This window comes from Dermochelys coriacea, chromosome 4 (assembly GCF_009764565.3).
Source record: "Dermochelys coriacea isolate rDerCor1 chromosome 4, rDerCor1.pri.v4, whole genome shotgun sequence".
NCBI classification, from domain to species: domain Eukaryota; kingdom Metazoa; phylum Chordata; order Testudines; family Dermochelyidae; genus Dermochelys; species Dermochelys coriacea.
In genome coordinates, this window is record NC_050071.1 from 92186720 (window position 1) to 92211981 (window position 25262).

Here is a 25262-nt window from a genome sequence, read left to right on the forward strand (position 1 = left end):
TTCCGTCTTGTCCTTGTTGAACCTCAGATTTATTTTAGTCCAATCCTTCAATTTATCTAAGTCACTCTGGACCCTATCCCTACTGTCTAGCATATCTACCTCTCTCCACAGCATAGTATCATCTGCAAACTTGCTAAGGGTGCAATCCATCCCATCATTCAGATCATTAATGAAGATGTGGAACAAAACTGTCACCAGGACAGACCCCTGGGGCACTCCGCTTGATCCCGGCTGCCAACTAAACAGCAAACAGTTGATCATTACCCATTGAGTCCGACAATCTAGCCAGCTTTCTAGCCTCCTTATAGTCTATTCATCCAATCCATACTTCTTTAACTTACTGGCAAGAATACTGTGGGAGACTATCAAAAGCTTTGCTAAAGTCAAGATATAGCACGTCCACCACTTTTCCTGTATCCACAGAGCCAGTTATCTCATCATAGAAGGCAATCAGGTTGGTCAGGCATGACTTGCCCTTGGTGAATCCATGTTGACTGTTCCTGATCACTTCCTCTCTTCCAAGTGCTTCAAAATGGATTCCTTGAGGATCTGCTCCATGATTTTTCCAGAGACTGAGGTGAGGTGGAATGGTCTGTAGTTCCCCGGATTCTCCTTCTTCCCTTTTTAAAAGCTGGGCACTATATTTGTCTTTTTCCAATCATCCAGGATCTCCACCAATCGCCACAAGTTTTCAAAGATAATGGCCAATGGCTCTGCAATCACATCAGCCAACTCCCTCAGCTCCCTCGGGTGCATTAGATCCGGACCCATGGACTTGTGCATGTCCAGCTTTTCTAAATAGTCCTTAACCTGTTCTTTCACCACTGAGGGCCTCTCACCTCCTCTCCATACTGTGCTGCCCAGGGAGCTGACGTTGTCTGTGAAGACCTAGGCAAAAAAAGCATTGAGTACTTCAGCTTTTTCCACATCTGTCACTAGGGTGCCTCCCACATTCAGTAAGGGTCCTACGCTTTCCCTGACCACCTTCTTGTTGCTAACATACCTGTAGAAATCCTTCTTGTTACCCTTCACATCTCTTGCTAGATGCAACTCCAATTGTGCTTCGGCCTTCCTGATTACACCACTGCATGCTCAAGCAATGTATTTATACTCCTCCCTCATATGTCTAAGTTTCCACTTCTTGTAAGCTTCCTTTTTGTGTTTAAGCTCACCGAAGATTTCTCTGTTAAGCCAAGCTGGTCGCCGGCTATATTTGCTATTCTTTCTGTACATCGGGATGGTTTGTTCCTGTGCCCTCAATAAAGCTTCTTTAAAATACAGCCAGCTTTCCTTTCCCCCTCATATTAGCCTCCCAGGGGATCCTGCCCGTCAGTTCCCTAAGGGAGTCTAAGTCTGCTTTTCTGAAGTCCAGGGTCTGTATTCTGGTGCTTTCCTTTCTTCCTTTTGCCAGGATCCTGAACTCGACCATGACATGGTCACTGCTGCCCAGGTTGCCACCCACTTCTACTTCCCCTACCAATTCTTCCCTGTTTGTGAGCAGCAGGTCAAGAGGACCATGGCCCCAGTTGGTTCCTCGAGCACTTGCACCAGGAAGTTGTCCCCAACACTCTGCAAAAAACTTCCTGGATTTTCTGTGCATTGCTGTATTGCTCTCCCAGCAGGTGTCAGGGTGATTGAAGGCCCCCATGAGAACCGGGACCTGTCATCTGGAAACTTCTGTTAGTTGTCCAAAGAAATCCTTGTCTACCTCATCCTCCTGGTCGGATGGTCTATAGCAGACGCCCACAATGACATCACCCTTGTTGCTCTCGCCTTTAAACTTAACCCAGAGACTCTCAACAAGCTCTTCTCCAGTTTTATATTGGAGCTCTGAGCAATCATATTGTTCTCTTACATACAGTACAATTCCTCCACCTTTTCTTCCCTGCCTCACCTTCCTGAAGAGTTTATACCCATCCATGACAGTGCTCCGGTCATGTGCGTTACCCCACCAAGTCTGTTATTCCAGTCACATCATAGTTCCTTTACTATGCCAGAACTTCCAATTCTTCCTGCTTGTTTCCCAGGCTTCTTGTGTTCATGTAGGGGTGTAATGCTGACAGACCCTGGTCATCGGTGGGCAGGACTGAACTGGTGACCTCTGGAGCTTAGTGCATGAGCCTAATACTGCAGGGGTGGCCAACTTGTGGCTCCAGAGCCACATGCAGCTCTTCAAAAGTTAATATGCGGCTCCTTGTTTTGGCACCAACTCCAGGGCTGAAGTTACAGGCACCAATTTTCCAATGTGCTGGAGGGTGCTCTCTGTTCAACCCCTGGCTCTGCCACAGGCCCTGCCTCCACTCCACCCCTTCCCACCCCCTCCCCTGAGCTTGCTGTGCCCTCGCTCCTCTTCCCCCCCCAGATCCTCCTGCACGCCACGAAACAGCTGATCGGGAAGTGCAGGGAGGGAGCAGGAGACACTGATCAGCAAGGCCAGTGGGTGGGAGGTGTTGGGAGTGGGGTGGGGGAGCTGATGCGGGGCTGCTGACATATTATTGTGACTCTTTGGCAGTGTACATTGGTAAATTCTGGCTCCTTCTCAGGCTCAGGTTGGCCACCCCTGTCCTACTGCATGAGCTAAAAGCCAACTGGCTGTTAGCTAAGGCTGTAGAGCAGATTTATTTTATCTCTCTAAGTGGTCTCAGTGCCACTAGATGGGACAGAGCACCATGCCCAGAAGGTGTATATGTTATACAGGCACCTAAGATAACTAGCCAATTGCTAACATGATGGGAGAATAATGTTGGTAAATATTACAAGTTTTCTTAGATGCAATGGAAACTAATCTCAGATGAGTTTGAGTTTTAGGCCCCAAGCCCCAGAGAGACTTAAGTGCTTAATTCTAAATTCCATTAACTTCAGAGGGACTACTCGGATGCTTACTATACAGACTTTAGGTTATCAGAGCTTTATATTTCAACATGAATTGCAATAAATAAAAACATTGCACGAGACTCTGGTGTAAATATTGAATGACTCCATTGACTTCCAGTTTCCTCTTGGTTAAGAGCAGAATTTTTTCATTTGTTTTACCTCTTTTAGAAGAGTACCCATCATAATTTGAGTTGTATGGAAAATCCTGGATACTGTGGATCTGTGGATACAGATTCAAAATACTTCCCAACAAAGCATTTGGACAGGAAGGACAATCTCTTGTCACTTACCTCCAAAATTTGTGAAGGCTCTCAGCTGCTTCAGAAGAATTCACTGTATGAGGTGGTGCTGTGAACAAAACAAAGGAAAATAGTGTTATTGTATTGATTTTTGTGTGATGCTTCCATCTTGTGGCCAGATGAGAGAAGCTTCTCTTTTAGCATGGATTAAGAAATGCCTTAAAGATGAGGGATTTTTGTAAAGTTACTCTACTGAGTCAAATACAATATACTTGTGCTAGTGACTAAAATTAGTATTAAATTTAAGAAATCATTAGAACATTGAGTTTGTAAGTAGAGTAGTGTAGAAGAGTGGACTCACCACTGGAGTGCCCCACTGAGGCTGGGTATGGTATAGCAGCTCTTTTCCCTTCCAGTACCCCCTGCCAACTGTCACTCCAGGCCTGTGGTGGTCTCTCTTCCAATGACTTAGTCCTCTAGCCAGGTCACACTCTGTTACCCCAATAGGGGTGGAACTATAGTCCAACATATATACACTCCAATGTCCTTACAACATGTTTTCAGGCTTGACTGAGCCCAAAGGTCCTCACACCCTTTTGGCTCAGGGCTGTGAGTGTCCTTATCCCTTTATATCGGGGGGAGGGCCTGAAGGGGCTTTGCACACTACCTTTTTCCATCAGTGGACGGGGGCACCCATTGCTGCTCTCAACTCTGGGTTTCAGTCCAGGGATCCTGTAGCAAGCAGGCAAGGTCTGTCTAATCAAACAAAGCCCTGCTGCCTCTCTGGGCTTCTTTCCACCATAGCCTTTTACTAGGCAGTTTCCCCACTACTTCTCTAGGTTCACCCTGCTCTCAGAGCTCCCAAGGTTCTCCCAAATCCCCCAGTAAATCTCAAACCCCAAAGCTACAACTTAACCCAAATTCAGTATTCCTCAAGCAAGACCTGTCAGTATCCCTTTAGCTTTCTCCCTGGAATGCCTCATTCTACCCTCAGGGCTAACCACCTGTGGCTCTATATCACTCCTGACAGACTTGCCCACTCCTGAGAGGATTTCAGAGCCAACTCTCCCACTAGCCTTCCTCCTTTACCTTGCTCACTGCTCTACCCTCAAGTACCAAGACAGGTATTCCCAAAAAGAAAAGGAGTACTTGTGGCACCTTAGAGACTAACAACTTTATTAGAGCATAAGCTTTCGTGACCTACAGCTCACTTCATCGGATGCATTCCGACCGAATGCATCCGATGAAGTGAGCTGTAGCTCACGAAAGCTTATGCTCAAATAAATTTGTTAGTCTCTAAAATGCCACAAATACTCCTTTTCTTTTTGCGAATACAGACTAACACAGCTGCTACTCTGAAACAAGACAGGTATTGTAGCATTCATTCTTTGCAGCACACTTCTGATCCACACTTACTGTATTTAAACTAACCACACAGTTCATCTTTAATTAAGCCCAGCTGGCCAGCTCACTCTCCAAGTGCAGTCAGGTAGCATAATTGGCCTCACAGAGCCACATTAACCCTTTTAGAATCTGTGTGGAGTACACATACCATCACAAACATTTTCATTTAAAACTTGTTTTTTGTGGGGGGAGTGGAAAGTTATATTTTTAACTAAATGAAAATTTTCACTTTCCTTGAAATGTTTAAATTTTTTGTCAGAAAAAAGTGTTTGTTTCAGTTTTTGGCAATATTTTGGGGGTTCAAATTTGTGGGTGTTTTCTCCCCCCCCCTCAAAAAAAAGCCAGTAAAAAGCCACATTTCTATTGAGGAAACCCTCCATTTTCCAATTTCACATGGGAAAGAAGGATTTCTGGTGGATCCCATTCAGGGGTTGGACCCATGTAAGTTGTGACAGCCAGCTGTATGGGCATATGGAAGGAGCTGGGAACAGAGATAAGGTAATGTGGTGGGGGTGGGAGATGAGATAGGGCCAATGAATCTGCAGCCAATGACTCCCACAGAGGCAAGGGGTACATAAGCATCAGGGATAACTGCAGCTTACAGGCTCTATTTCCAGTAGCCAATTCCAGGAGCCATCCAGTTCCCCAAAGGGCCTTTATTGTTCAAAAAGTATACACAAGCCAAGCAGCTTTTTTCATTTTTTCCCTGATGCAGTAGGTTGATGTTGCTTCTGGCTAGGTCAGCCCAGCACACAGCTTCCATAGGCAAACAATTTCACCAGATAAGGCCATTAGAAGAGTCATCTCACCCATCCTGTCACCAGAGTGCCAGGTCTCAGCTTCCCTCAGTGTCTCTGGCAGGTTGGACAAGTTAAGTGCTTTGGCCCTCTGGCTAGTGCTGGTGGGATAAACTTTGATGGTACCATGTTCCATTGAAATACGTGGTTCTTTCAAAAATCAAAATGCTTTGAAAAATCAGATTGATTGTGCCAGAATTTTGTTCAAAAAAAAAGTTCCAACAATGTAAAAGCCTCCGGTTTGACATTATCAGAACAAATTGTTTCAATTCTGCATTTTTGAAGTGATATCAATGTTTCAATGTTTTTCTTGTATATTATATTTTATATAGCATAATATCCTAAAAAATTTTAAAAGTTGAAATCAAAATGAAACATTGGATTTTAATGGAACAAAATGTTTTGAATGACCAAAATGAAATTTGGGACTTTTCAGAATTTTTAAGTGTCTGGTTTTCACTTCAATTGTGAATGAAGCCAAATTTTAAAATCTCAAAATCATTCACGAAACAGAACTTCCTTCCTCCACATACAGTTCTGCCTCTGTCCCACCCTTCCAGGGCAAATAAAAGTCCAGCTACATAGCCACAAACCTTTTTGCCTTCCTGTGCCATCACCCACTGCATATGGTATGTATGACCATCAAGTCCTTCACCCCAGATAGTAGGGGGTTCCTTCTCTCCATGTAGCAGGGGCTGATCACAGTCCCTGTTATTGAACTCAGAGCCAGTAGACCTTTGTCCTCCTCAAGATGTACAATTCCTTTGATGATCCCTAGGCTATGTCTTTGTCCCTGGATCACAAGGGCATTTCATTAACACCTCCAGGCTGCACGATAGGGGAACCCTGGCCCTGAGATCCTATACTAAAAAACAGCAGACTGACTTCAGGTCTAAACTGTCCCAGTTCCCATAAGCACCTCATACTTCTGCTCAGTTCCTGCCTCAGTTGGTTGGGTTCATTCCCTGGCTCCATCTCCACAGGGTACCACAGCTGGTCACTCAGAAGCCTCTTCAGCAAGCTTCTGTCCTTCCACAGGTTTCTCTCCCAGCAGGGACCCACCATGTAGCCTTCCCCAGTCACTGGAGAGTCTCCCAGCGCACTGCTGTGCCTGCCATCTCTCTTCCTTACTGAAAATAGGTTGCCTCCTATGTCCCAGCCAACCTAGTTCTCAGTCACCTATGGCCAGACTTGTTTTGAATTATTTAGGTCCTAAAGATGCATATCGGCCCCTAGTAAGATTTTTAAAAGTCCCTAGGTTCCTTACTGCTTCTGGAATCATTAGGCACCTAAATAACTTTTAAAGTCTGGCCAAAATCCCTGTCCCATGATTTAGGAGGAAAACCAGACACAGGTAGAATTGGGCTTGACCTCCTCTTAAAGACCCAATTCACCCTGTGTCTGCTAATAAAATATGACCAGCAGAAATGAATGGCAAAATTCCCACTCAGATGATGTAGATTCTGACCCTATATTTCAAAGTGAGCATAGAGGGCCTTGCACAGTGTTAGAAGTAGCATGAGTCAAAGACCAAAGAACTTTATTCCTCGCAGAAGCACAATGAACCCTTAATAATATACTGCTCTGTATGAATTTTTGTTATGAATCAAATGTATAATTCTATAGAAATCCAACACATGCATGTATAGCAGACAATATTCATGTAGGTATGAGTTTTCTCTTGTCTTTTGTTGGGTACAATTTGAACGTTCAATTATTTAAAGAAGATGTTGAACGTACTCCTTTTGCAGGGCCTCATAGGTAGATTGCATGCACCTGGAACACCACTGTGCACAAGTTCCTGCTTATCTTGCTTTGAAGAGTTGCGGTCACATCATGTTGTGACCAGAACATAAGTTGCTGCAGCTGGGCAGTCCTTGCATGTCAGCATCTTTGTTATGCAAGTGTTATGAGCACATTTTCAGGCTGGCTTGAGAAGGAATGAAGGAGCTTGAAGTGGCCTACAGCAGACTGAACACGAAGATGATCTCGCCACACCCAGCGACAGCTGGAAAAGCTACGTTTAAAGGTATCTCTTTGGGCGCTTACTGGACAGAGAGGAGAGCGATGAGGCGAGTTCTGGCTAGCCCTAGTGGGGGCAGTCTCTGGGTGGCCAGAGCAGGATAGTTCAAGTTTGTCTAGGTGAAAAGAAAGTCAAAGAGACTGTGGTGAAAGAAAAATCAAGGAATCTGTGTGTGCTAGGAGCAAGAGTCTCAAAAAGGAGAAAGTAGTGCTGAGCTAAAGAAGGAAGGAATGTCTGTTGAAAGGGAATCACTGGGAGATGGTGTATTTGGGGCTCCAAATTTTGGTGGATCTGGGTTATAGTTATAGTTAGCTGTAGCCCACCCCCACATGCTGCAGAGGGGAATTATTAAATCAATGATATAGTAAAGTAGCACTTCTCATAACAGGTTAAAGCTTTAGTAAATAAATATCAGTGACCACATGCTAACCAGAGCAGGGAACAAGCTTGTATCCCACAACATGGAATATAATCACATATCTTTGATACATTTATCATTATGTATTTAAACACCAAACTGAAGAGAGTACCACACATTACACACCTGGTATGAATACACTTTTCAAAAGTGATATAATTTAATAATTACTAGGACTGTCAATTAATCGCTGTAAACTTGTGATTAATTTTTTAATCACTATTAATCAGTTTCAGTCACACTATTAAACAATAGAATCCCAATTGAAATGTATTAAATATTTGTGCATTTTTTTTACATTTTCAAATATATTTATTTCAATTACAACACAGAATACAAAGTGTACAGTGCTCACTTTTATTATTTTTGATTACAAATATTTGCACTGCAAAAATGATAAACAAAAGAAATAGTATTTTTCAATTCACCTCATACAAGTACTGAAGTGCAATCTCTTTATTGTGACAGGGCAACTTACAAATGTATTTTTTTTTTGTTACATAAATGTACTCAAAAACAAAATAGTGTAAAACTTCAGCGCTGACAAGTCCACTCAGTCCTACTTCTTGTTCAGCCAATCACTAAGAGAAACAAGTTTGTTTACATTTACGGAAGTAAATGCTGCCTGCTTCTTATTTACAATGTCACCTGAAAGTGAGAACAGGCATTTGCATGGCACTTTTGTAACTAGCACTGTAAGGTATTTACGTGCCAGATATGCTAAACATTCGTATGCCCCTTCATTCTTCGGCCACCATTCCAGAGGACGTGCTTCCATGCTGATGATGCTCATTGGGGGGAGAATTGTATGCCTCCTGCTCTGTTTTACCTGCATTCTGCAGTATATTTCATGTTACAGCAGTCTCGGATGATGACCCAGCACGTTATTCATTTTAAGAACACTTTCACTGCAGATTTGACAAAATGCAAAGAAGGTACCAATGTGAGATATCTAAGGATAGATACAGCATGCGACCCAAGGTTTAAGAATCTGAAGTTCCTTCTAAAATCTGAGAGGGATGAGGCATGGAGCATGCTTTCAGATGTCTTAAAAGACCAATATTCCAATGCATAAACTCCAGAACCTGAACCACCAAAAAAGAAAATCAATCTTCTCCTGGTGTCATCTGACTCAGATGATGAAAATGAACATATGTCAGTCCGCACTATTTTGAATTGTTATCGAGCAGAACCCGTCATCAGCATGGACGCATGTACTCTGGAATGACTGTTGAAGCATGAAGGGACATATGAATCTGGCAAGTAAATATCTTGCGATGCTGGCTATGACAGTATCATGAGAACGCCTGTTCTCACTTTCAGGTGACATTGTAAACAAGAAGCGGGCAGCATTATCTCCTGCAAATGTAAATAAATTTGTTTGGCTGAACAAGAAGTAGGACTGAGTGGACTGTAGACTCTAAAGTTTTACATTGTTTTATTTTTGAATGCAGGGGGTTTTGTACATAATTCTACATTTGTAAATTCAACTTTCATGATAAAGAGATTGCACTACGGTACTTGTAATGGGGGAATTGAAAAATGCTATTTCTTTTGTTTTTTTACAGTGCAAATATTTGTAATCAAAAATAAATTGAGCACTGTACATTTTGTATTCTGTGTTGTAATTAAAATCAATATATTTGAAAATGTAGAAAACATCCACAAATATTTAAATAAATGGTATTCTATTATTTTTTAACAGCACAATTAATCGCATGATTAATCATGATTAATTTTTTAAATCACTTGACAACCCTAATAATTATTGAAGGAAAAGTCTATGGTACATATATGATCAATCATCAAATCATAATGCTTATGAGTGTATGAAGTTGATTAATGCTGCAAAGTGTGGTCTGATTTTAAGCTATAAATTTATGGGCTAGTGGCAACAGATGTGTGTACTGCTCTTATTAAATCCAGAGCAAATAGTCTCTTATACTTATTTCTTTTTGGCAGTTGAGATGATTTTACTCTGATTAAGCATCAGTTTATACGCTTTAAAGCATAATTCCCTGCTGCAAACAGAGGGCCTGACCTTGCAAAGCTTAATTCAAGTGAGTCATGAGACGCCTCACATAAGTAAGGATTCAAGCTATGGTGCAGATCACTTTGTGCCAACTGACTTACTGTTCAGTTCTAGCCAACTTTTATTGAAGATCAAGAGGGAAGAAAATTCTGATTTTGAATGTGTATTTGCTGAATTTCCAGAAAGGTGAAAATAGAACTGAGAGGGGTAGCAGCAAAGGCATAAATTGCAGGATGAGTACATAGTGAACCCATCTTCCTTACGGTTGGGCCTAATTAGCGTTCTGTTTAAGACAAGCTTCCTTGTGACAAAAGCAAAGCAAGTGAGGCCCATTGCTGTGGCTTGTATCATGAATTTAGGCCCTAGGGGGTGCCTAAAACATTTTCGGGGATGTCTATGCACTGTTTGTAGCTAAATGAAGTGTTCTCTTGCTCTGTGAGAATCTGATTCAATAGATAGTTGATATGGTACTCAGAGCTCATCTAATATGGGCAGAAGCAACAAACAGGAGGTTGCAAGTCTGAATTCCTGTAACTGATACTTTTCCACACCTGGGCCCTAGCTAGCTTCCATTGAAATCTATGGCAAACTGCAACAGACTTCACTGAGAGAAGGAGCGAATCTGACAGCTGTAATGCTGGAGTCTGGGGATTCCTCTAAAGAAACAGACACAATTATATCAGTTGTAATAAGTTACGTCGTGTGGGACTATAGGCCCATGCGAGGCATTTGTTTGGTTCTAAATGAAACTGAACTCGTGACAAGCTCAAAAATTTAGTCATCATCAGAGAAAGTGCCACTGCAGACTTCTAAACGTAGTATCATCTAAACCCCCATATTCATCAAGAATGCTAGTGGGAAACCTCCGCCTTACAGTTTTCAGTATTTTATTTTTCTTGATTTTTAAACTTGAGGTAAAATCTTTTCCTGTGTTGTGCAGCTGCCCTTGTGGAGAGGAAGAGGAGAGCATAGGAAGCATCTTACCTTCTTCAGCAGCACTCTCACAGATGAGCAAGCCAGGATCCCAATCAAGCATTCGCATTGTCAAACTAAACTGGATGAGAGGCTGCCAGACTGGCCAGTGCTCTACAGCACCCCATTGTGGAGACTTTTGCTGTCTTGGAAGAACAGCTCGGCCTCCACGTTTTTGTCTGTATTCTGCAGTTGGCAGCAGGTGCTGGAATAGCGCTCCTGCTACATTTTAAAGGGGGAGCACAGCGTATTTCAAATGTCATGTGACACTCAAGCCCCTTGCCCTACACTCACCTGTGGGGCTCAAAATACTTTTTATCCCTGGTGTTTCATGGCATGCAGAAATCTCAATTAAGGAAATGTCATTGACAAATGGAGCAAGTCTGATTCATTATCAAGTGATCATCTCTAAATGAGTATAGACCCCTCCATAGCCTTAAATTATATATCATTTATTGAAATATAGAGATCTTAATTTACAGGATTTAAGACAAAATATGAACATGGGCACATGTAATATGTGTTGTACCTCCAGTCACTCATATCAGTTAGCCCTTCTTCAAACACTTCACACCACTACCACTTTGGAAACACATACTTTTTTTTTATTATTCTAAAATATAATTTTTGGACATTCAAAAGTGCAACAGTTAACGTGCCTGTGGATTATATCACAGTTAAAAAAAATATAAAGAAAGGCAGTGATACAGCTTGTCATAAATGTTTTGGCAGTATCCTAGAAGTCTATATAAAAATACATATATACATATTGATGTATAACATCACCATATCTTACGTCCTTCATCATATAATAGGACCATTTTGTACAAGTTGCAGCCCAAATTTTAAGGATTTGATTGGCCATTCAAAATAAGAAGTTGTGTTTCATAGGAAAGTTTTGATTGTCATTATACAGAAGGAATTGGGAATTTCTCTTCTGGTGGCTTCTCAAAATTAAGCCATAAAAGAAAAAAAATCTGCAACGTTGGGAAAACATAAAACAAAACAACTCCCCATTAAACTACAATCCAAATAATTTTTTCTAGGCGAGTATCTCTGGCCCCAATCCTGCAATGAGCTGTGGTTGGACAGACCCCATCACCTGCACTGAGCCCCACCTTCTTCAATGGGATTCTGCACCACAGGCTTCCATCTGCATGTAACTCCTCGCAGGACTGAGGGGCTTATGATTGCAATGGGACTGGATAGACAGTAAATGTTTTGGTGCCAATTTAAAGCATATGTCCCATCCCAAGATGTGTTGTGAGATTCAGAATGAAACCAACAAGAGGAAGGGAGACAATATAAGAATGTTACGTGACCTATCTTTTGGTATCACTGAACCTACAAGGCCTGATTTTCAAACACAGTGAAATGTGGGTCATATGCAAAAATGCTTGCCTAATTTGAACATGAAATTATGTGACTGTACACACAAATTTGTGGTCTCAATTGGCCAGTCTTTAATTTGTAAAGGAAGAGGTGCTGGGGCTCCAGCAATTAGGTTCCAGGGCTCAAGCATTTTTTTTTTATTTTTTTTTTTTTTTAACTTTCAGAACTGACATAGCAAGCCCAGAGGTGCCAGGGCTCAGCCCTATCACAAAATAAGAAGTGCAAATGACCCTTTAGCTATCTAATAAGCCATTTGTGTTTCATAGATTCATAGAGTTTAAGGCCAGATGGGAAAATTAGGTCATCTAGTTTGACTTCTGGTATGTCCCAGGCTCTTAAATTTCATCCAGTTACCCCTGTGTTGAGCCCACTCACTTGTGTTTGACTAAAGCATAGTTTGAGTTTACCTCAAGCCTATTGTCCACAAAGGCATCCAGTCTTGATCTGAAGCCATCAAGCGCTTGAGAATCCATCACTTCCCTTGGTAGTTTTTTTCCAGTGGTTAATTACCCTCCTTGGTAAAAATCTGTGCCTTACTTCCAATTTGAATTTGTCCAGCTTTGGTTTGCAAATGCCTCATTCGCATCCATACTGCATGCAGGCACACTTTTGCATGTGGCCTTAGCCATGTGACATTCTGAAATTCAAACCCATGTTGATTTATCTGTAATAATGGCAGTACTATATTTGGGACAAAATTTTACTCTCCTCTGCTCACCCACAACTTTCCGTAATAAGTGAAGTCAAGAGGAAGTGCACAGCATTTCTGAGGGCCTAACTGGTCCTTCAAGTTTAGTTTTAGTTTGTTATTCAGAATCCAGTCACTTTGTTCTGTTTAGTCACTCACTGATGGTCCAATTTCCACATGTAATAGGAAAAAAAATTCCCTCACAAGCTTGAGTCTGGATCTCATTTGTGTTGACTGTGACATTTCAGGTACTGAGAACTTCCTGTGAGGTGCTCAGTGCACTCAACTCCTACTGAGTTTAAAAGCTGAGCACCAAACAGGATTTGGCTCATAATTGGCATGTATCTTATTTTCATCGGTAAGACTTCCAAAGCATCACATATCAATAACACATCATATAGTGACAGCAGCAATCATAGCACATTCTACATACATATGATGTCAACAAACAAATGTTGCAGAACCAAGAGTGGATTAAATTTTGTACTCCCTCTTTTCTAAGTGAAGGAGTCAGACCAAAATGACCAACACACTTGAAAGTAATTACCTGTCTTATAGTTAAGGTTGGTAAAGATAACAGAGCCAGCTTCCTCTGCTTCTATTGAAACCTGAAAACTAAGATAAGAACATGTGTTGCAAAATGATGACTGCACATTTAATCTGGAGTCTCAGGCTAAGAAACAAGACTTCCTTGTTTGCTTCCAGAACAGTTCAAATATCAAATCAGTTTTTCACATATGACCCCAAAATAAGCTCTCTTTTGAATAGATGTGCAAAATATTATTTAAACACTAACAATGATGTTGCTATTGATTAGTCATACTTTCCTTTTACAGTAACTTGGGAAACATGGTGTAAATTAATGAAAGGTTTAAAAATAGCTTTAAACTTAAAAAACCTCAGTAAATCAAAGGGTGATTAATTGCTTTTAGAACATCCGATTAGGAAAGCCACTCATCTGATGCTAGAAATCTAACTCGTCACGTCTTAGAAGACACAAAGTTCTTTTCTACAGTGAAACTAGTTTTAGCTCACCAGAGCCATTATTATATTGTATACAGTCAAATACAATAATTGTTTCATATAAACATTTTGAATCCTAAATCTCTTTACCTACTTAAAGTTTTAAAAACTGTGCTTTTGCTGAAGGACAATGAGTTATAAACTATACAGTTAGTGTTACTGACAGTAGTATTATGAAAACAGCTATCTTCTATAGTTAAAGATTCACTAGGCTTCTAACACCTATTATAGAAGGCTTTTAAATTAATTTATTATTCCCTTTTATTTGCATTAACTGTAAAAAGTAAAATGTTATGTAGTTCCAGTACCTTTAAGTTTCAAAAGTGGTTTTTGCATGTACTTCATTCACATGATAGTTCAGCAGCAGCTGAGATTGAGAGGGCAAAGTACACAGAAATCTTGAGTGATCTCTTCTAAGTCCACAGAATATATTCAATGCACACCTCAAAAGATCCTTGAACAGACAGTTATTTACATAATTACAATGGTGATGTTTTGCTGCAGTGGAAATTCTATCCATCGGAGTCAGGAATGCCCTTGAAACACAAAACTGGTCTGTTTATGGCCTTTGTCCTTCTACCTATTCAAACTGCAAATACCACTGAGATGCTACTGAAGTACTACAGAAAGCAACACTGAAAAGCTGACTTCAGCATGTCCTACTCTTTCATATTCAGGATGATCTCTGTGCACTGGGAACAAATTTCTACTTTCCTTACATCCTTTGTATTGCAATAAAGTGGTTTTCTCTACAGAGTAAAAAGTCCTTAGAGCACATGGCAAGCTTTCTCTTGTGACATAGCTCAAAGATATCCATTAATTCCATGTGAATTACAGGAAGCTGTCTTCAACCAGGTCTGAGGAATCTATTCCAATGTCATCCATCATGTCAATGTCCTCAATGGTCTCATCCTCTCGCTTGATAAAGGTAGAGCTGCTAGAACCAGTCTCAATGGCACTTTCTTCAGATGTCTGGGAACTGTAAGAGGCAAAGAAACTAGGAGCTATAATACATAGTGAAATAAACATGATATTTGAATTTCTACAGTTGACTCATTGACCTAGAAGTGGATCTATGAACCAACCTTCTGGCGCCTTGGGTTATCTTAGGTGATCTCTAACTACCTTTTTCTTAGGGTGATTGATATCTGATATGAGGAAGTCACCAGAGGATAATGAATCATTTTGGAATTCAAGGGAGGAAGTTGACCACACTTTCCTGAGAATGCCTCCTGCCAACTGATCCATACAGTATTCATGAGTGAAACATGAGACTTGAAAGAAGTCCCCACCAACCAATATCAGACACTGCTGTGGCAAATGGCTAATAAGAAAAATCTGGGAAAGAGAGGGAATGAGACGCTTAAGGAAAAGATGGTACAACAGAGACCATAGGTGCTTAGATCAGGCCTGGAAACTCTTGCCCCATGGTCAAAAATGACCTCATTCCAGTTTCTCATGATAATAGTCTAAAGATACAAAAACTTGGCTCCTAGGATCTTAACTTTATAATTAACAGAGTATAAAATGAATGTAGCTGAAAATACTGCTAGCCACATTGTACTACATTCAGTTACCCTCATTCACATTAGGTATTTTATTTATTTATCTATTTATATTGATAAGAATCCACTGATAAGAATCCCATCCAAAAGCTCTGTCACCAATTAAAAATCACAGAAAACCCCACTGAAATAGCCTAACCCCATTACAAGAACCAGCCGTTCTGAAATAAAATCAATCAATCCCTCACATACCTCAAAGCCTGTTCCAACTCACTCATTCCCGGATGAACAAATGGGGCTTACTATGTGTCCCAAAGGCTAGTCAATTTTGTTATGTTGGACCAAGCTGGAAAGTTAATTCCAAAGGTGAGGGGCCTCCTGGGTAACATCCTGCCAGATCCCTTCTCTATGGCAGTACAGTACAAGAGAGGAGGTCTCTTGGTAGGCAGGTCCCAGGCCATAACGAATACCTGGCTTCATGGGCTGCCCTGTTGAAATCACTGGGGCTAGTCACAGAGAGCTGCACTCTATACCAGAGGTGGGCAAACTACGGCCTGTGGGCCACATCTGCCCCGCAGGACCACCCTGCCCAGGCCTTGAGCTCCTGGCCCAAGAGCCTTGCCCCCAGCCCCTCCCCTGCAGCCTCAGCGTGCCGCGCCACCAGCGCAGGAGGGGGCTGCACTGTGGGGGCAGGGGAGAGCAGGAAGGGAGGCTCACCTGCAGCCTCAGGGGAGCAGGTGGGCGGTGTGGGTGGCGGGAGCACAGCAAATGCAGGCAGAGGGCTCCGGAGGGCGGCTGCGCAGCCACCTTCGGAGAGAAGTGGCGCTTTGAAGGGGAAACTTTGGAGAGAAGCGGCGCTTTGAAGGGGCAGTGTTTCCACGGCGGCAGCAATTCGGTGGCAGCCCCTCTGTCCCGCCAGCCATGGCGGCAGCATCTCTGTTCCGCCAGCCGGGCGGCAAATCGGCGGCAGCTTCTCCCCTTTGCCATCCACGGCAGCAGTTTTTTTCACTGCTTGGAGCGGCAAAAACTGTAGAGCCGGCCCTGGGTGTGGATAGGGGTTGGGGCAGTCAGGGAGTGGGGGGGTTGGATAGGGGGTAGAGTCCTGGGGGGCCTGTCAGGGGGCGGGGGTGTGGATAGGGGTTGGGGCAGTCAGGGAGCAGGGGGGATTGGATAGGGGATGGGATCCCGAGGGGGGGCAGTTAGGGGCAGGGGGCCCCAGGAGGAGGTGGTCAGGGGACAAGGAGTAGGGGGGTTGGATGGTTTGAGGGTTCTGAGGGGGGCAGTCAGAGGGTGGGAAGTGGGGGGGGCACATAGGAGTTAGGGGAGGCACAGTCTTCCCTACTCGGCCCTCCATACAGTTTTGAAACCCTGATGTGGCCCTCAGGCCAAAAAATTTGCCCACCCTTGCTCTATACCCTGATTCATAATGAATAGTACCTAACTCTACAACTAGCCCCACTGAAGTCAGTGAGCTATCTTTCTAGTAAGGTGCTACTCAAAAAGAGTAAGAATATCAGAATCTGGACCAGTCTAATAGAAGGGTGAGTGAGGATGACAGAATCTGGCCCATAATGCACTGTAAGTATCAACTACCTGTGCCTGTTCCTTTTGCCGAGTTCATCTTCGGAGACGGGATCAATGTCGGGCAGGGGGATGATGTAGCCACTGTCAGCACTCAACCTCTGCTCATCAAATCCACTCTCCCTGTCCTTTAGCTTGTCTTCATTCTTGTAAGTGACACCGATGTAGGTGTTGTCACAGTCCACTCTCATGCGTGTGACCGCTGGGTGGTCGCTTTTCAGAAAGTCCAGATGAATCCTTTCATAGCTCTGAAAAGATTCATTTTAAAATGGTCTTTGAGGCTGTACAAGAAGGCGTCTACTCCTCAGCAACCTGCTGCAATTAGCTGTGCTGCATAACTAAACCAAAACGGTAGACACTCTGCCTTGGTGTGAGCAGGGGCAGCTCTATTGCCCTGAGCTGAGCTGAGCTGTGCAGGCTTATTTGAAGTGTTTACAAGGCTTCTTTGGACCAGTGCCTCTGGCCTGATAACACACATAGGCTACTAATATTTAAAAGATGGCTGGGTGGGTTTCATTTTAAAATAGTGCTTGTACACCTCTATGTGCACACCTTAGTGCACTAACATCTCCACAGGCAAGTGATAGCATCTTTCAGATGCAACTCTAGATCCAAACAGGGAGTTGTTAGTTTAATTATTCAGAGCTGAATGTATGCCATGAGACTGGTTACCATGTGACTGTTACTCAGTATTAGTGCTGGGGATCCGTGAGGATCAGGGAGTACTGGCACTGCATGATCTCTCTCCCTTCTGTTTTCTGTGTGCAGAGCTCTTCCACCTGCTCTCCTTCCTTTAAGCTAATGAGGAGTGACAATGAAGATCCCCATTGGTTCTCTCCCCTTCCCTGAGTAGAGAGCAAGAGTAAATTCTATTGACGAGATCTGGCACCTTCTCCAAGGAAGAAATGAGAAGATATTCCTGCTGGCGAAATGATGAATTCCTCTCCTCTCTCACTCCATTGGGTGAGGCCCAGGAAGTGTGGCTGTATGCAAATGGGGCCAAAGATGGTGGGCAAGTGAGGAGTGTGTGTGTGTTGAGGAGGGGCAGAAATAATGAATAGGTCTGTGAAGAGGAAGAAGAGGGACTCAGACATCCATAAGTTTGTAGAGCCCAGGAATGAGGGGCTGGGTGGTATACAGAGAAGCATGGATGATGTATGGGGTGATAGAGGCCCAGCAATAAGGGATGAATATTGTGGGGTAAGAGGCCCATTAGTGAAAAATGAATGGGTAGTTGTGGGGTGAAGAACTGAGGAGCAGGTTTATGGAGGCACAGGAGTGAGGGTGAACAGCAGAAGCGAATGGAGTAGGGTAACTAGAAGTCCTGATATTATAGGGACAGTCCCAATATTCAGGGCTTTGTCTTATATAGGCTCCTATTACCCCCACCACTACCCTTGTCCTGATTTTTCACACTGGCTATCTGGTCACCCCAGAATGGAGGGGTAAGAGTGAGTGAGGGCTGGGGGAAAGCAGAAGTATGTACATGTGGGGGAACCCACTAATAAATGCTGGGTGCATGGGAAGCAGGAGTGAGTGATAGGAGTGTGTGTGTGTGTGAACTGGAGTCATTAGTGCCTAGGCATCAGGGTTCAAGATGGGGAGAAGGGGTTGATGGAGGCTGGGGAAGATTATACACACAGGGGAATTGGTGTCTTTCTTAGGATTTTTACATTTTCTGAAAAAATCCTATGCAAATGGGTAGGGCCAGCTCTGTGGTTAACAGAAGGATTAAGATGATAATTGGCCTACAGGAAATGGAGAGTGCTGTCCCTTATGTAATAGTGTAAAATGGTTCCCACCAGCAACCTTATTTTTTTAGCCTTATAGTCTCTTATACACTGCAACAGCATATCTGAAGCATTTCATTCACATGGCTTAATGACATGCTTACTGCACAGATGATCTGAGCAGCTAAGTTACAACTCCTCTGGGAACAGATACAAAATGCAATGGAAATTCCAGAGAACAAACCTTCTTGTATTCGCCAGGCAACAGATTCTCCACAATTTCACTCAAATGGTAAAAAGAAGGTCTTTTCTCCGGTTCGCTGTTCCAACATTTCACCATAATCTCATACCTGCAAATAAGACGGAAACCAGTTTCATCAGCTGGAAGTTGAAAATCAACGGAGACAAAAACAAAATCAACTGGAGGTATGTTTTGGTATCGGAGAAACAAAAAAGAGCATACGTACACTTCACTGGTAGCATGGTCAGGTTTTGCCATTCGGTAGCCACTTTTTATCTTGTTGTAGAAAGAAGAATCAACCATCATGCCAGGGTATGGTGTGCCACCTTAATGGTAAAAGGCAACAAAAGTGGCTCTTTTACATTATTTGAATACTTCCAATGTTATAATAAGCCACGACTAAATATATGAAAAACCAAACACCCAGCAGACCCTCATTAAACCACAAATTTCTTCCGCTGGGTATTTGATGAGCTGGAAATGGAGATTGGAGTGGGGGTTTATGATGATGCTCAATTCATGTGTCTGATTAATATTTTCTGCATTAGTTGCTATCTGAAATTTTGGAAAGTGCTCAGTGTGAGCTAGATTTGGGGGAGTGGGAGTTGAGGTGGCTTTTCTAAGGCTCTTTAATCAATGTACTGGATTTCTGTACTGGATGCTGTTCTTTTTAAAATCTTCTGATATGTCAGGAGTTAGGGATTGATGCTCTAAATCTGAAAATTAAATAAAAAATAATTCATAATCTCTGTTGTCTCTCCATCTCTCAGTGGAGATATAATAGCAGGACACTGTAGTGAGGTTTCATTATTCCTATTATTATTGGTTGCTTGTAATGCCTAAGCCCCAACTGAGATTAGAGTCCCATTTTGCCAAGTGCTGTAAAAACGTATATTAAAGTACTGGGAAGGTTTTGTTATTTATACAGCATATGATACAGTATATTTACTAGTACAATATCTGTTCTTTTTATTGGCTTTTACTTGTCAGCAGATGTTTTATATGTTTTTTATTCTAAATGTATCTGCCTGGGCAAAAGCTCTGCCTGTGAAAAAAATTGGATTAGTGCTGTTATGCTAGAAGTTGTCAATATCAAGTGGGTGTTGGCCCTGAATATTGGCTAAGCACTCAGGCCCAAAAGGAGTAACACTATATTATGAAGTGTTATCAGAATTAATTAAAGCCAAACTACAGTTGACAAAATGAATGAACAAAGTACATTTCATGGTGCATTATCCTTGATTATTTTTATTGCATTTTTTCACTTTGGGCAATGTTCTGCCACTTTTACTGACATTGAACAGCACATTACTCCACGTGGCATCCCATTGGAATTGATGGTCCAGTCAACAGCTCAGCACTCAATAGAAACCACTCAACATGCATTACTCTGGCAGAATCTGGCCCTTTACAAAATTCAGTTATTCATATTGGCTCTCCCCAGGACTAGCGTGAGTTGTTGAGGTTCTGATGTACATCTTTGGAAACTGTTCTTCTATAGAACCAGAGCATGACTTTAATGCCCTGTGTTTGTACAGCACCTAACACAAAGGGGCCCATTACTGAGGTCCCAAGGTGCTTCAGTCATATAAATAAATAAATAAATACACATGCCAGAGCTCACATTAATGTCCTGCAGAAAGAGAGCTTAATATGGTCAACAGTTTTATGTGAAATGTCTTTTAGGAACAATTGAAACAGGCCTTACTTACAGAAAAATCAATCTGCAATATTTGTGAAGTTTATTATGCTAGGAGAAAAAAGAAAAGGAGTACTTGTGGCACCTTAGAGACTAACACATTTATTTGAGTATAAGCTTTCGTGAGCTACAGCTCACTTCATCGGATGCATCCAATGAAGTGAGCTGTAGCTCACGAAAGCTTATGCTCTAATAAATTTGTTAGTCTCTAAGGTGCCACAAGTACTCCTTTTCTTTTTGCGATTACAGACTAACATGGCTGCTACTCTGAAACCTGTCATTATGCTAGGAGAGAGAAAGGAAAGACAGTGCAGTGGTCCAGGTACTAGCTTGGGGTTGGGTGGCCCAGGTTCACTTCCCTGTTCTGCCACAGACTTTCTGGTGACTTTCAGCAAGTCTCTTAGTGCTTCTCTACAATGTCCTGCAGTTCAGGCTTTGGGGGTGTGAATAGCAGTGCACCCCAAAGTGCTGCGCTATAACTCCCATGTGTGGATGCTGCAGGTGCGAACTAAAAAGTTCCTAATTCGTATTCATGATTAATGTAAGCACATATAGTGATGGTGCTTGGACACTATAGACATGGATAAGTTAGGACTACTGAGAGAGAGATATTATATTGCAATGACCTGATTGTGTTTGAACACCACTACCCTCAGAACTGCCCCACTGTGTGTCATAGGCCCTCTGCTGCAGGATTACATTAATGCAGTCTAGGAACCTTTTAGTTTGCACTTGCAGCATTCATGTAGTGGGGGTTACAGTGCAGCACTTTGGTACATTGCAGGGCAGTGTAGACATAGCATTAATCTCTCTGGCCTAGATCAAAGTATTTAGGGGCCTAACTCCCACTGATTTAAAAAGAATTTAGGCACCTAAATACATTTGAGGATCAGGGCCTCAGTTGCTCATCTGAAAAATGGGGGTTATAATACAGCCCTACCTCACAGCAGTGCTGGGAAATTTTAAAAGATTGTGAGAAGCTCAGGTACTAAGGTGCTGGGGACCGTATAAACACAGTTGATAGAGGTGCATCTGTTGCTGTTTTAAGAAGTATTTATGTGACAAGCCATTCTAGAGCTTAACAGTCTCGGCTCATTTTAAGGGATATTGTCCTGTGGTGAGCCTGGGGCTGTTTAATAGGCATTACACAGTTGTAGTCTGCTCTCGTCATTGTAATTTCAGGCAGACTCACCTAATCCGGTCTCTTCCTACCAGACCTGAAGTGAGTCACTGGAATGCCTGGTGCAGCTGTGCTTTGGAGACTGCTGCTGCTTAGAACTGCCAGTGCAAACAGCCAGCTCCAGTAGCTCTGCTGCCCAGAGCATGTTTGCTTTAAGCCTCCTTCAGCCTAGGAAAGTTTCCCAGAGCCCAGCATGGAGTCTGCCCCTCTCCTTTGGTCCAGTAAATGGAAGCAAATGAGACGAGGATGGCTTTCAGCTCACTAGCAGCCAAATCAAAGTCAGCAGCAATCAACAGCATCAGCATTAAACCTGCCCACCCTGTCATAAATCAATATGGTCAGTTCTTTGGGACAGGGACTGTCTTTTTACTTCATGTCTGCATAGCACCTTACACAATGGGACTCTGATCCCAGTTATATCCAACAGAAATAATAACGACAATTCACCCCGTAGTTTGTTGTCACAATAGTATTTACAGTTCTTATTTTAATGTAGCATGAACTCAACCAACTTAATTACTGCATGTAAAGAAGTGCTCCTAGTACATACCAAGAGAAAATATCTCCCATAGCAGAATGCCATAAGACCAGACATCACTTAATGTTGTGTACAGATTGTCAAAAATGCTTTCAGGTGCCATCCATTTCACTGGGAGAAAAGTCTGCAACAAAATAAACATATTAATCATTACAGAAATCCTGCTCAGTACAGCAGATGTATCGTTTGACAGTAGGAAGAAGGTTTGCCTTAATAAATGCATGTTTGCTAAAGTAGTTAGTAATATTTTTTATTCAAGGAAATATGAAGAGGTTACAGGACTATGAGCAAAGCTTCTACTTTACTCCTCAGACTAACTAATCCAGGAATATCTGAATTGCTAAATTATTAGCAAGTGACTCAGTTGATTTGTGGACATGATATGGGAGGTACACTGGTGATTTGCTTATGCACATATGTCACTGACTGCTATGTTATGCTACATCACAATGACATTCCCTTAGTAATTCATCCAGTCACAAAACTTGCCAGTTAAAATCTCACCCTGCAAAATACTAGTTCTGGCCAAGGACTTTTCATCTTGCAAACAGACTTTGTGAAGTCATGTGAATTAACTGAAAAAAATATAAAAATTGTTCCTCTTGTTTTCATCCAACTGTCCATTAGTGTAACCAAACACTGACCAGAAAAACCTTAACAAGAGTATTATACTGGCACTTATCTCAATTAAATACTGAAATAAAAAGAACAAACAAGTACATACGCTGCCTTTGGAGACATAGTTGGAATCATGCATGATGTCCCTAGCCAGACCAAAGTCACAGATCTTCACAATTTTTCCTTGAGCCAGAAGGACATTACGAGCTGCCAAGTCACGGTGCACACACTGCATGGAGAGATAATAAGTCATTTACAGAGATACCAATTCCCATGAAGGCCCATTTCTTTTGGAATGCACTGTCCCCTCCCTGAAGAAAAAAAAAAACAAAATTTGTTGACTTTGCACAGTTTAAATTGGACCACCTATTGAGCTAGCATTCAAGAAGGGCAGTTGTGGGAGGAGGTGGTTCTTGTCAGCTGGGAAAGTGTGGTGTGAGAAAGCTCTGCTTTGCAGTTGATATTCTGATTGGTGGCTGACATGGTATAGGGGAAGAAAAATGCTGCTGCTTTGGTTTTGTAATCACTTTTGGCTTGTGTTTCTAGTGAATGGAGAGGGTGCTTAGAACCCTAAAAGGACATTCTTTCATGTTGTGGTTTTTAAATCCAAAAAAGAATAGGCCATTTCTATTCGTTTCCTCATGGCACTCACATTTTTAGAAGCCAAGAACTCCATCCCCCGTGCAACTTGGTACATGAAGCTTAGTAAATCCAGCAAACTGAGGCTGTCAGAATTGTCATCAGAAAGCAGGTTTTTGACTTCTGGTTCTGTTGAAAAAGGCAGAGGGAAAATATGCTTGTGTTATAAAAGTGAATTCAGGCCATGAAACCAGTGCCCAGTTCATTCTACCTTCTATGCTTCTGAGGTGATGACTTTACAGGAGTATTATGGCCCAAAACCATCTTTTCAGAATAAATAATCCCGTTGCATGTTTGCGTCAGTCACTAATACAGACTGCATTCCTTAAAAAAAGAAAAAACATCCAATACTAAATATAGTTTTTGTTCGTCTTCTGTATATAGACTTTTTTTTTTACATGGGATTGTAGAAAACGGCTAAGTTAGAAAGGGCCACCTACATTACATGGGTTGTTCTTATTATTTGACATGTGGTTAGAAACAAGACATTGATTTAGAGATGGTAATGCCATTAAAACTTTTGTACATTTTTGACCATTTCAGTTTTGCTGAGCGCTGTTATGTTTCTCAGCAAGTATGCACTGGGACATGTCCAGTACTGTCACTGGAGGATCAGGAATTCTATGGCAATCATTCTTTTTTAATAAAAAAAAATGACAGCAAAGAGCAGACAAGGCTATTCATTTACCCCTCCTGGCCCTCAGCAAAGCAGCAATGCACTGGTCTGCCAACTAACTCTGGGTCTGCAAATGATTCAGGAGCTCAGGCCTAGAGCCAGAAGTGAGCAAGCCTCTTTTGGAAGCAATGCTTTGAGTTTCTGAGAAAAGGGGAAAGGAATGGGATGTGTTGCCCTTCATCACCCTCGTTACGTAATCCAGAAAAGCATCTGGAATTTTTTTCCTTTTCATAAGTGTCAGTTAATGAAAGTAGAAACAGAGAAAGAAAAATTATTCATTATTATTTTTATTGTTATTATTATTATTAATTATTACTGTCAGATTGATCAGAATCTTGCAAAACATACAAAAGTAACAATACCTTTGCCACTAAAGACTCTGAGGCTTTGTCTACACTACTGCGGTAAGTCGACCTATGCTATGCAACTCCAGCTACGTCAATAAGGCCCAGCTTGATAAAGCCCTGGTTGGGATGATTTAGTTGGTGTTGGTCCTGCCTTGAGCAGAGGGTTGGACTAGATGACCTCCTGAAGTCCCTTCCAACCCTAATATTCTATGATTCTATAAATAACGTAGCTGAAGTCAACGTACCTTAGGTCGCGTTACCGCAGGGTCGACGGGAGAAACTCTCCCGTCGACTTACCTTACTCCTCTTGTCAGGGGTAGAGTACAGGGGTAGATTGGAGAGCGATCTGCTGTCGATTTGGCGGGCTTCACTTGAACCGCTAAATCGAGCGCCGGTGGATGGCTCTCAGAGCGTCGATCCTGGCTGTAGTGTAGACCTGCCCTGAGTGTCACCATGCTACACACCAGGGCTGCTGAGAACTTCACAGCAGAAGCAGCAAAGATAAAACTCCATTATTCTTGCTCCACAAGCATAGGCGTTTATCACTTGAGCTAAAGGAGAATCTTTCCCTGGTAAACTGTAGGAAGCTTGCCACAGATATTGGAGTAGTTCTAATTCCTTCCACTGGAGGGCAGAGGTAACATGC

The 25262-nt window shown here is 42.2% G+C and overlaps 1 protein-coding gene and 1 long non-coding RNA gene across 4 annotated transcripts in view; both read right to left on the reverse strand.

Moving 5' to 3' along the window:
- The window catches only part of LOC122460030, a 57676-nt gene extending 53438 nt beyond the window's left edge, over nt 1-4238 (reverse strand). For both annotated transcript variants that reach the window (XR_006281070.1, XR_006281071.1), the window contains exons 1-2: nt 3475-4238; nt 3165-3222 (exon numbers count right to left, since the gene is read on the reverse strand). This is a non-coding gene — a long non-coding RNA (uncharacterized LOC122460030). The remainder of the gene's footprint in view (nt 1-3164; nt 3223-3474) is intronic.
- A 6952-nt stretch (nt 4239-11190) lies between these two features.
- PDGFRA (platelet derived growth factor receptor alpha) overlaps nt 11191-25262 on the reverse strand; it is a 47246-nt gene continuing 33174 nt past the window's right edge. For both annotated transcript variants that reach the window (XM_038398600.2, XM_038398602.2), the window contains exons 17-23: nt 23607-23722; nt 23061-23183; nt 22349-22460; nt 19146-19245; nt 18923-19028; nt 16961-17196; nt 11191-14841 (exon numbers count right to left, since the gene is read on the reverse strand). In XM_038398600.2, the coding sequence (XP_038254528.1) occupies nt 14694-14841; nt 16961-17196; nt 18923-19028; nt 19146-19245; nt 22349-22460; nt 23061-23183; nt 23607-23722 (941 nt within the window). In that variant the 3' untranslated portion in view covers nt 11191-14693. The remainder of the gene's footprint in view (nt 14842-16960; nt 17197-18922; nt 19029-19145; nt 19246-22348; nt 22461-23060; nt 23184-23606; nt 23723-25262) is intronic.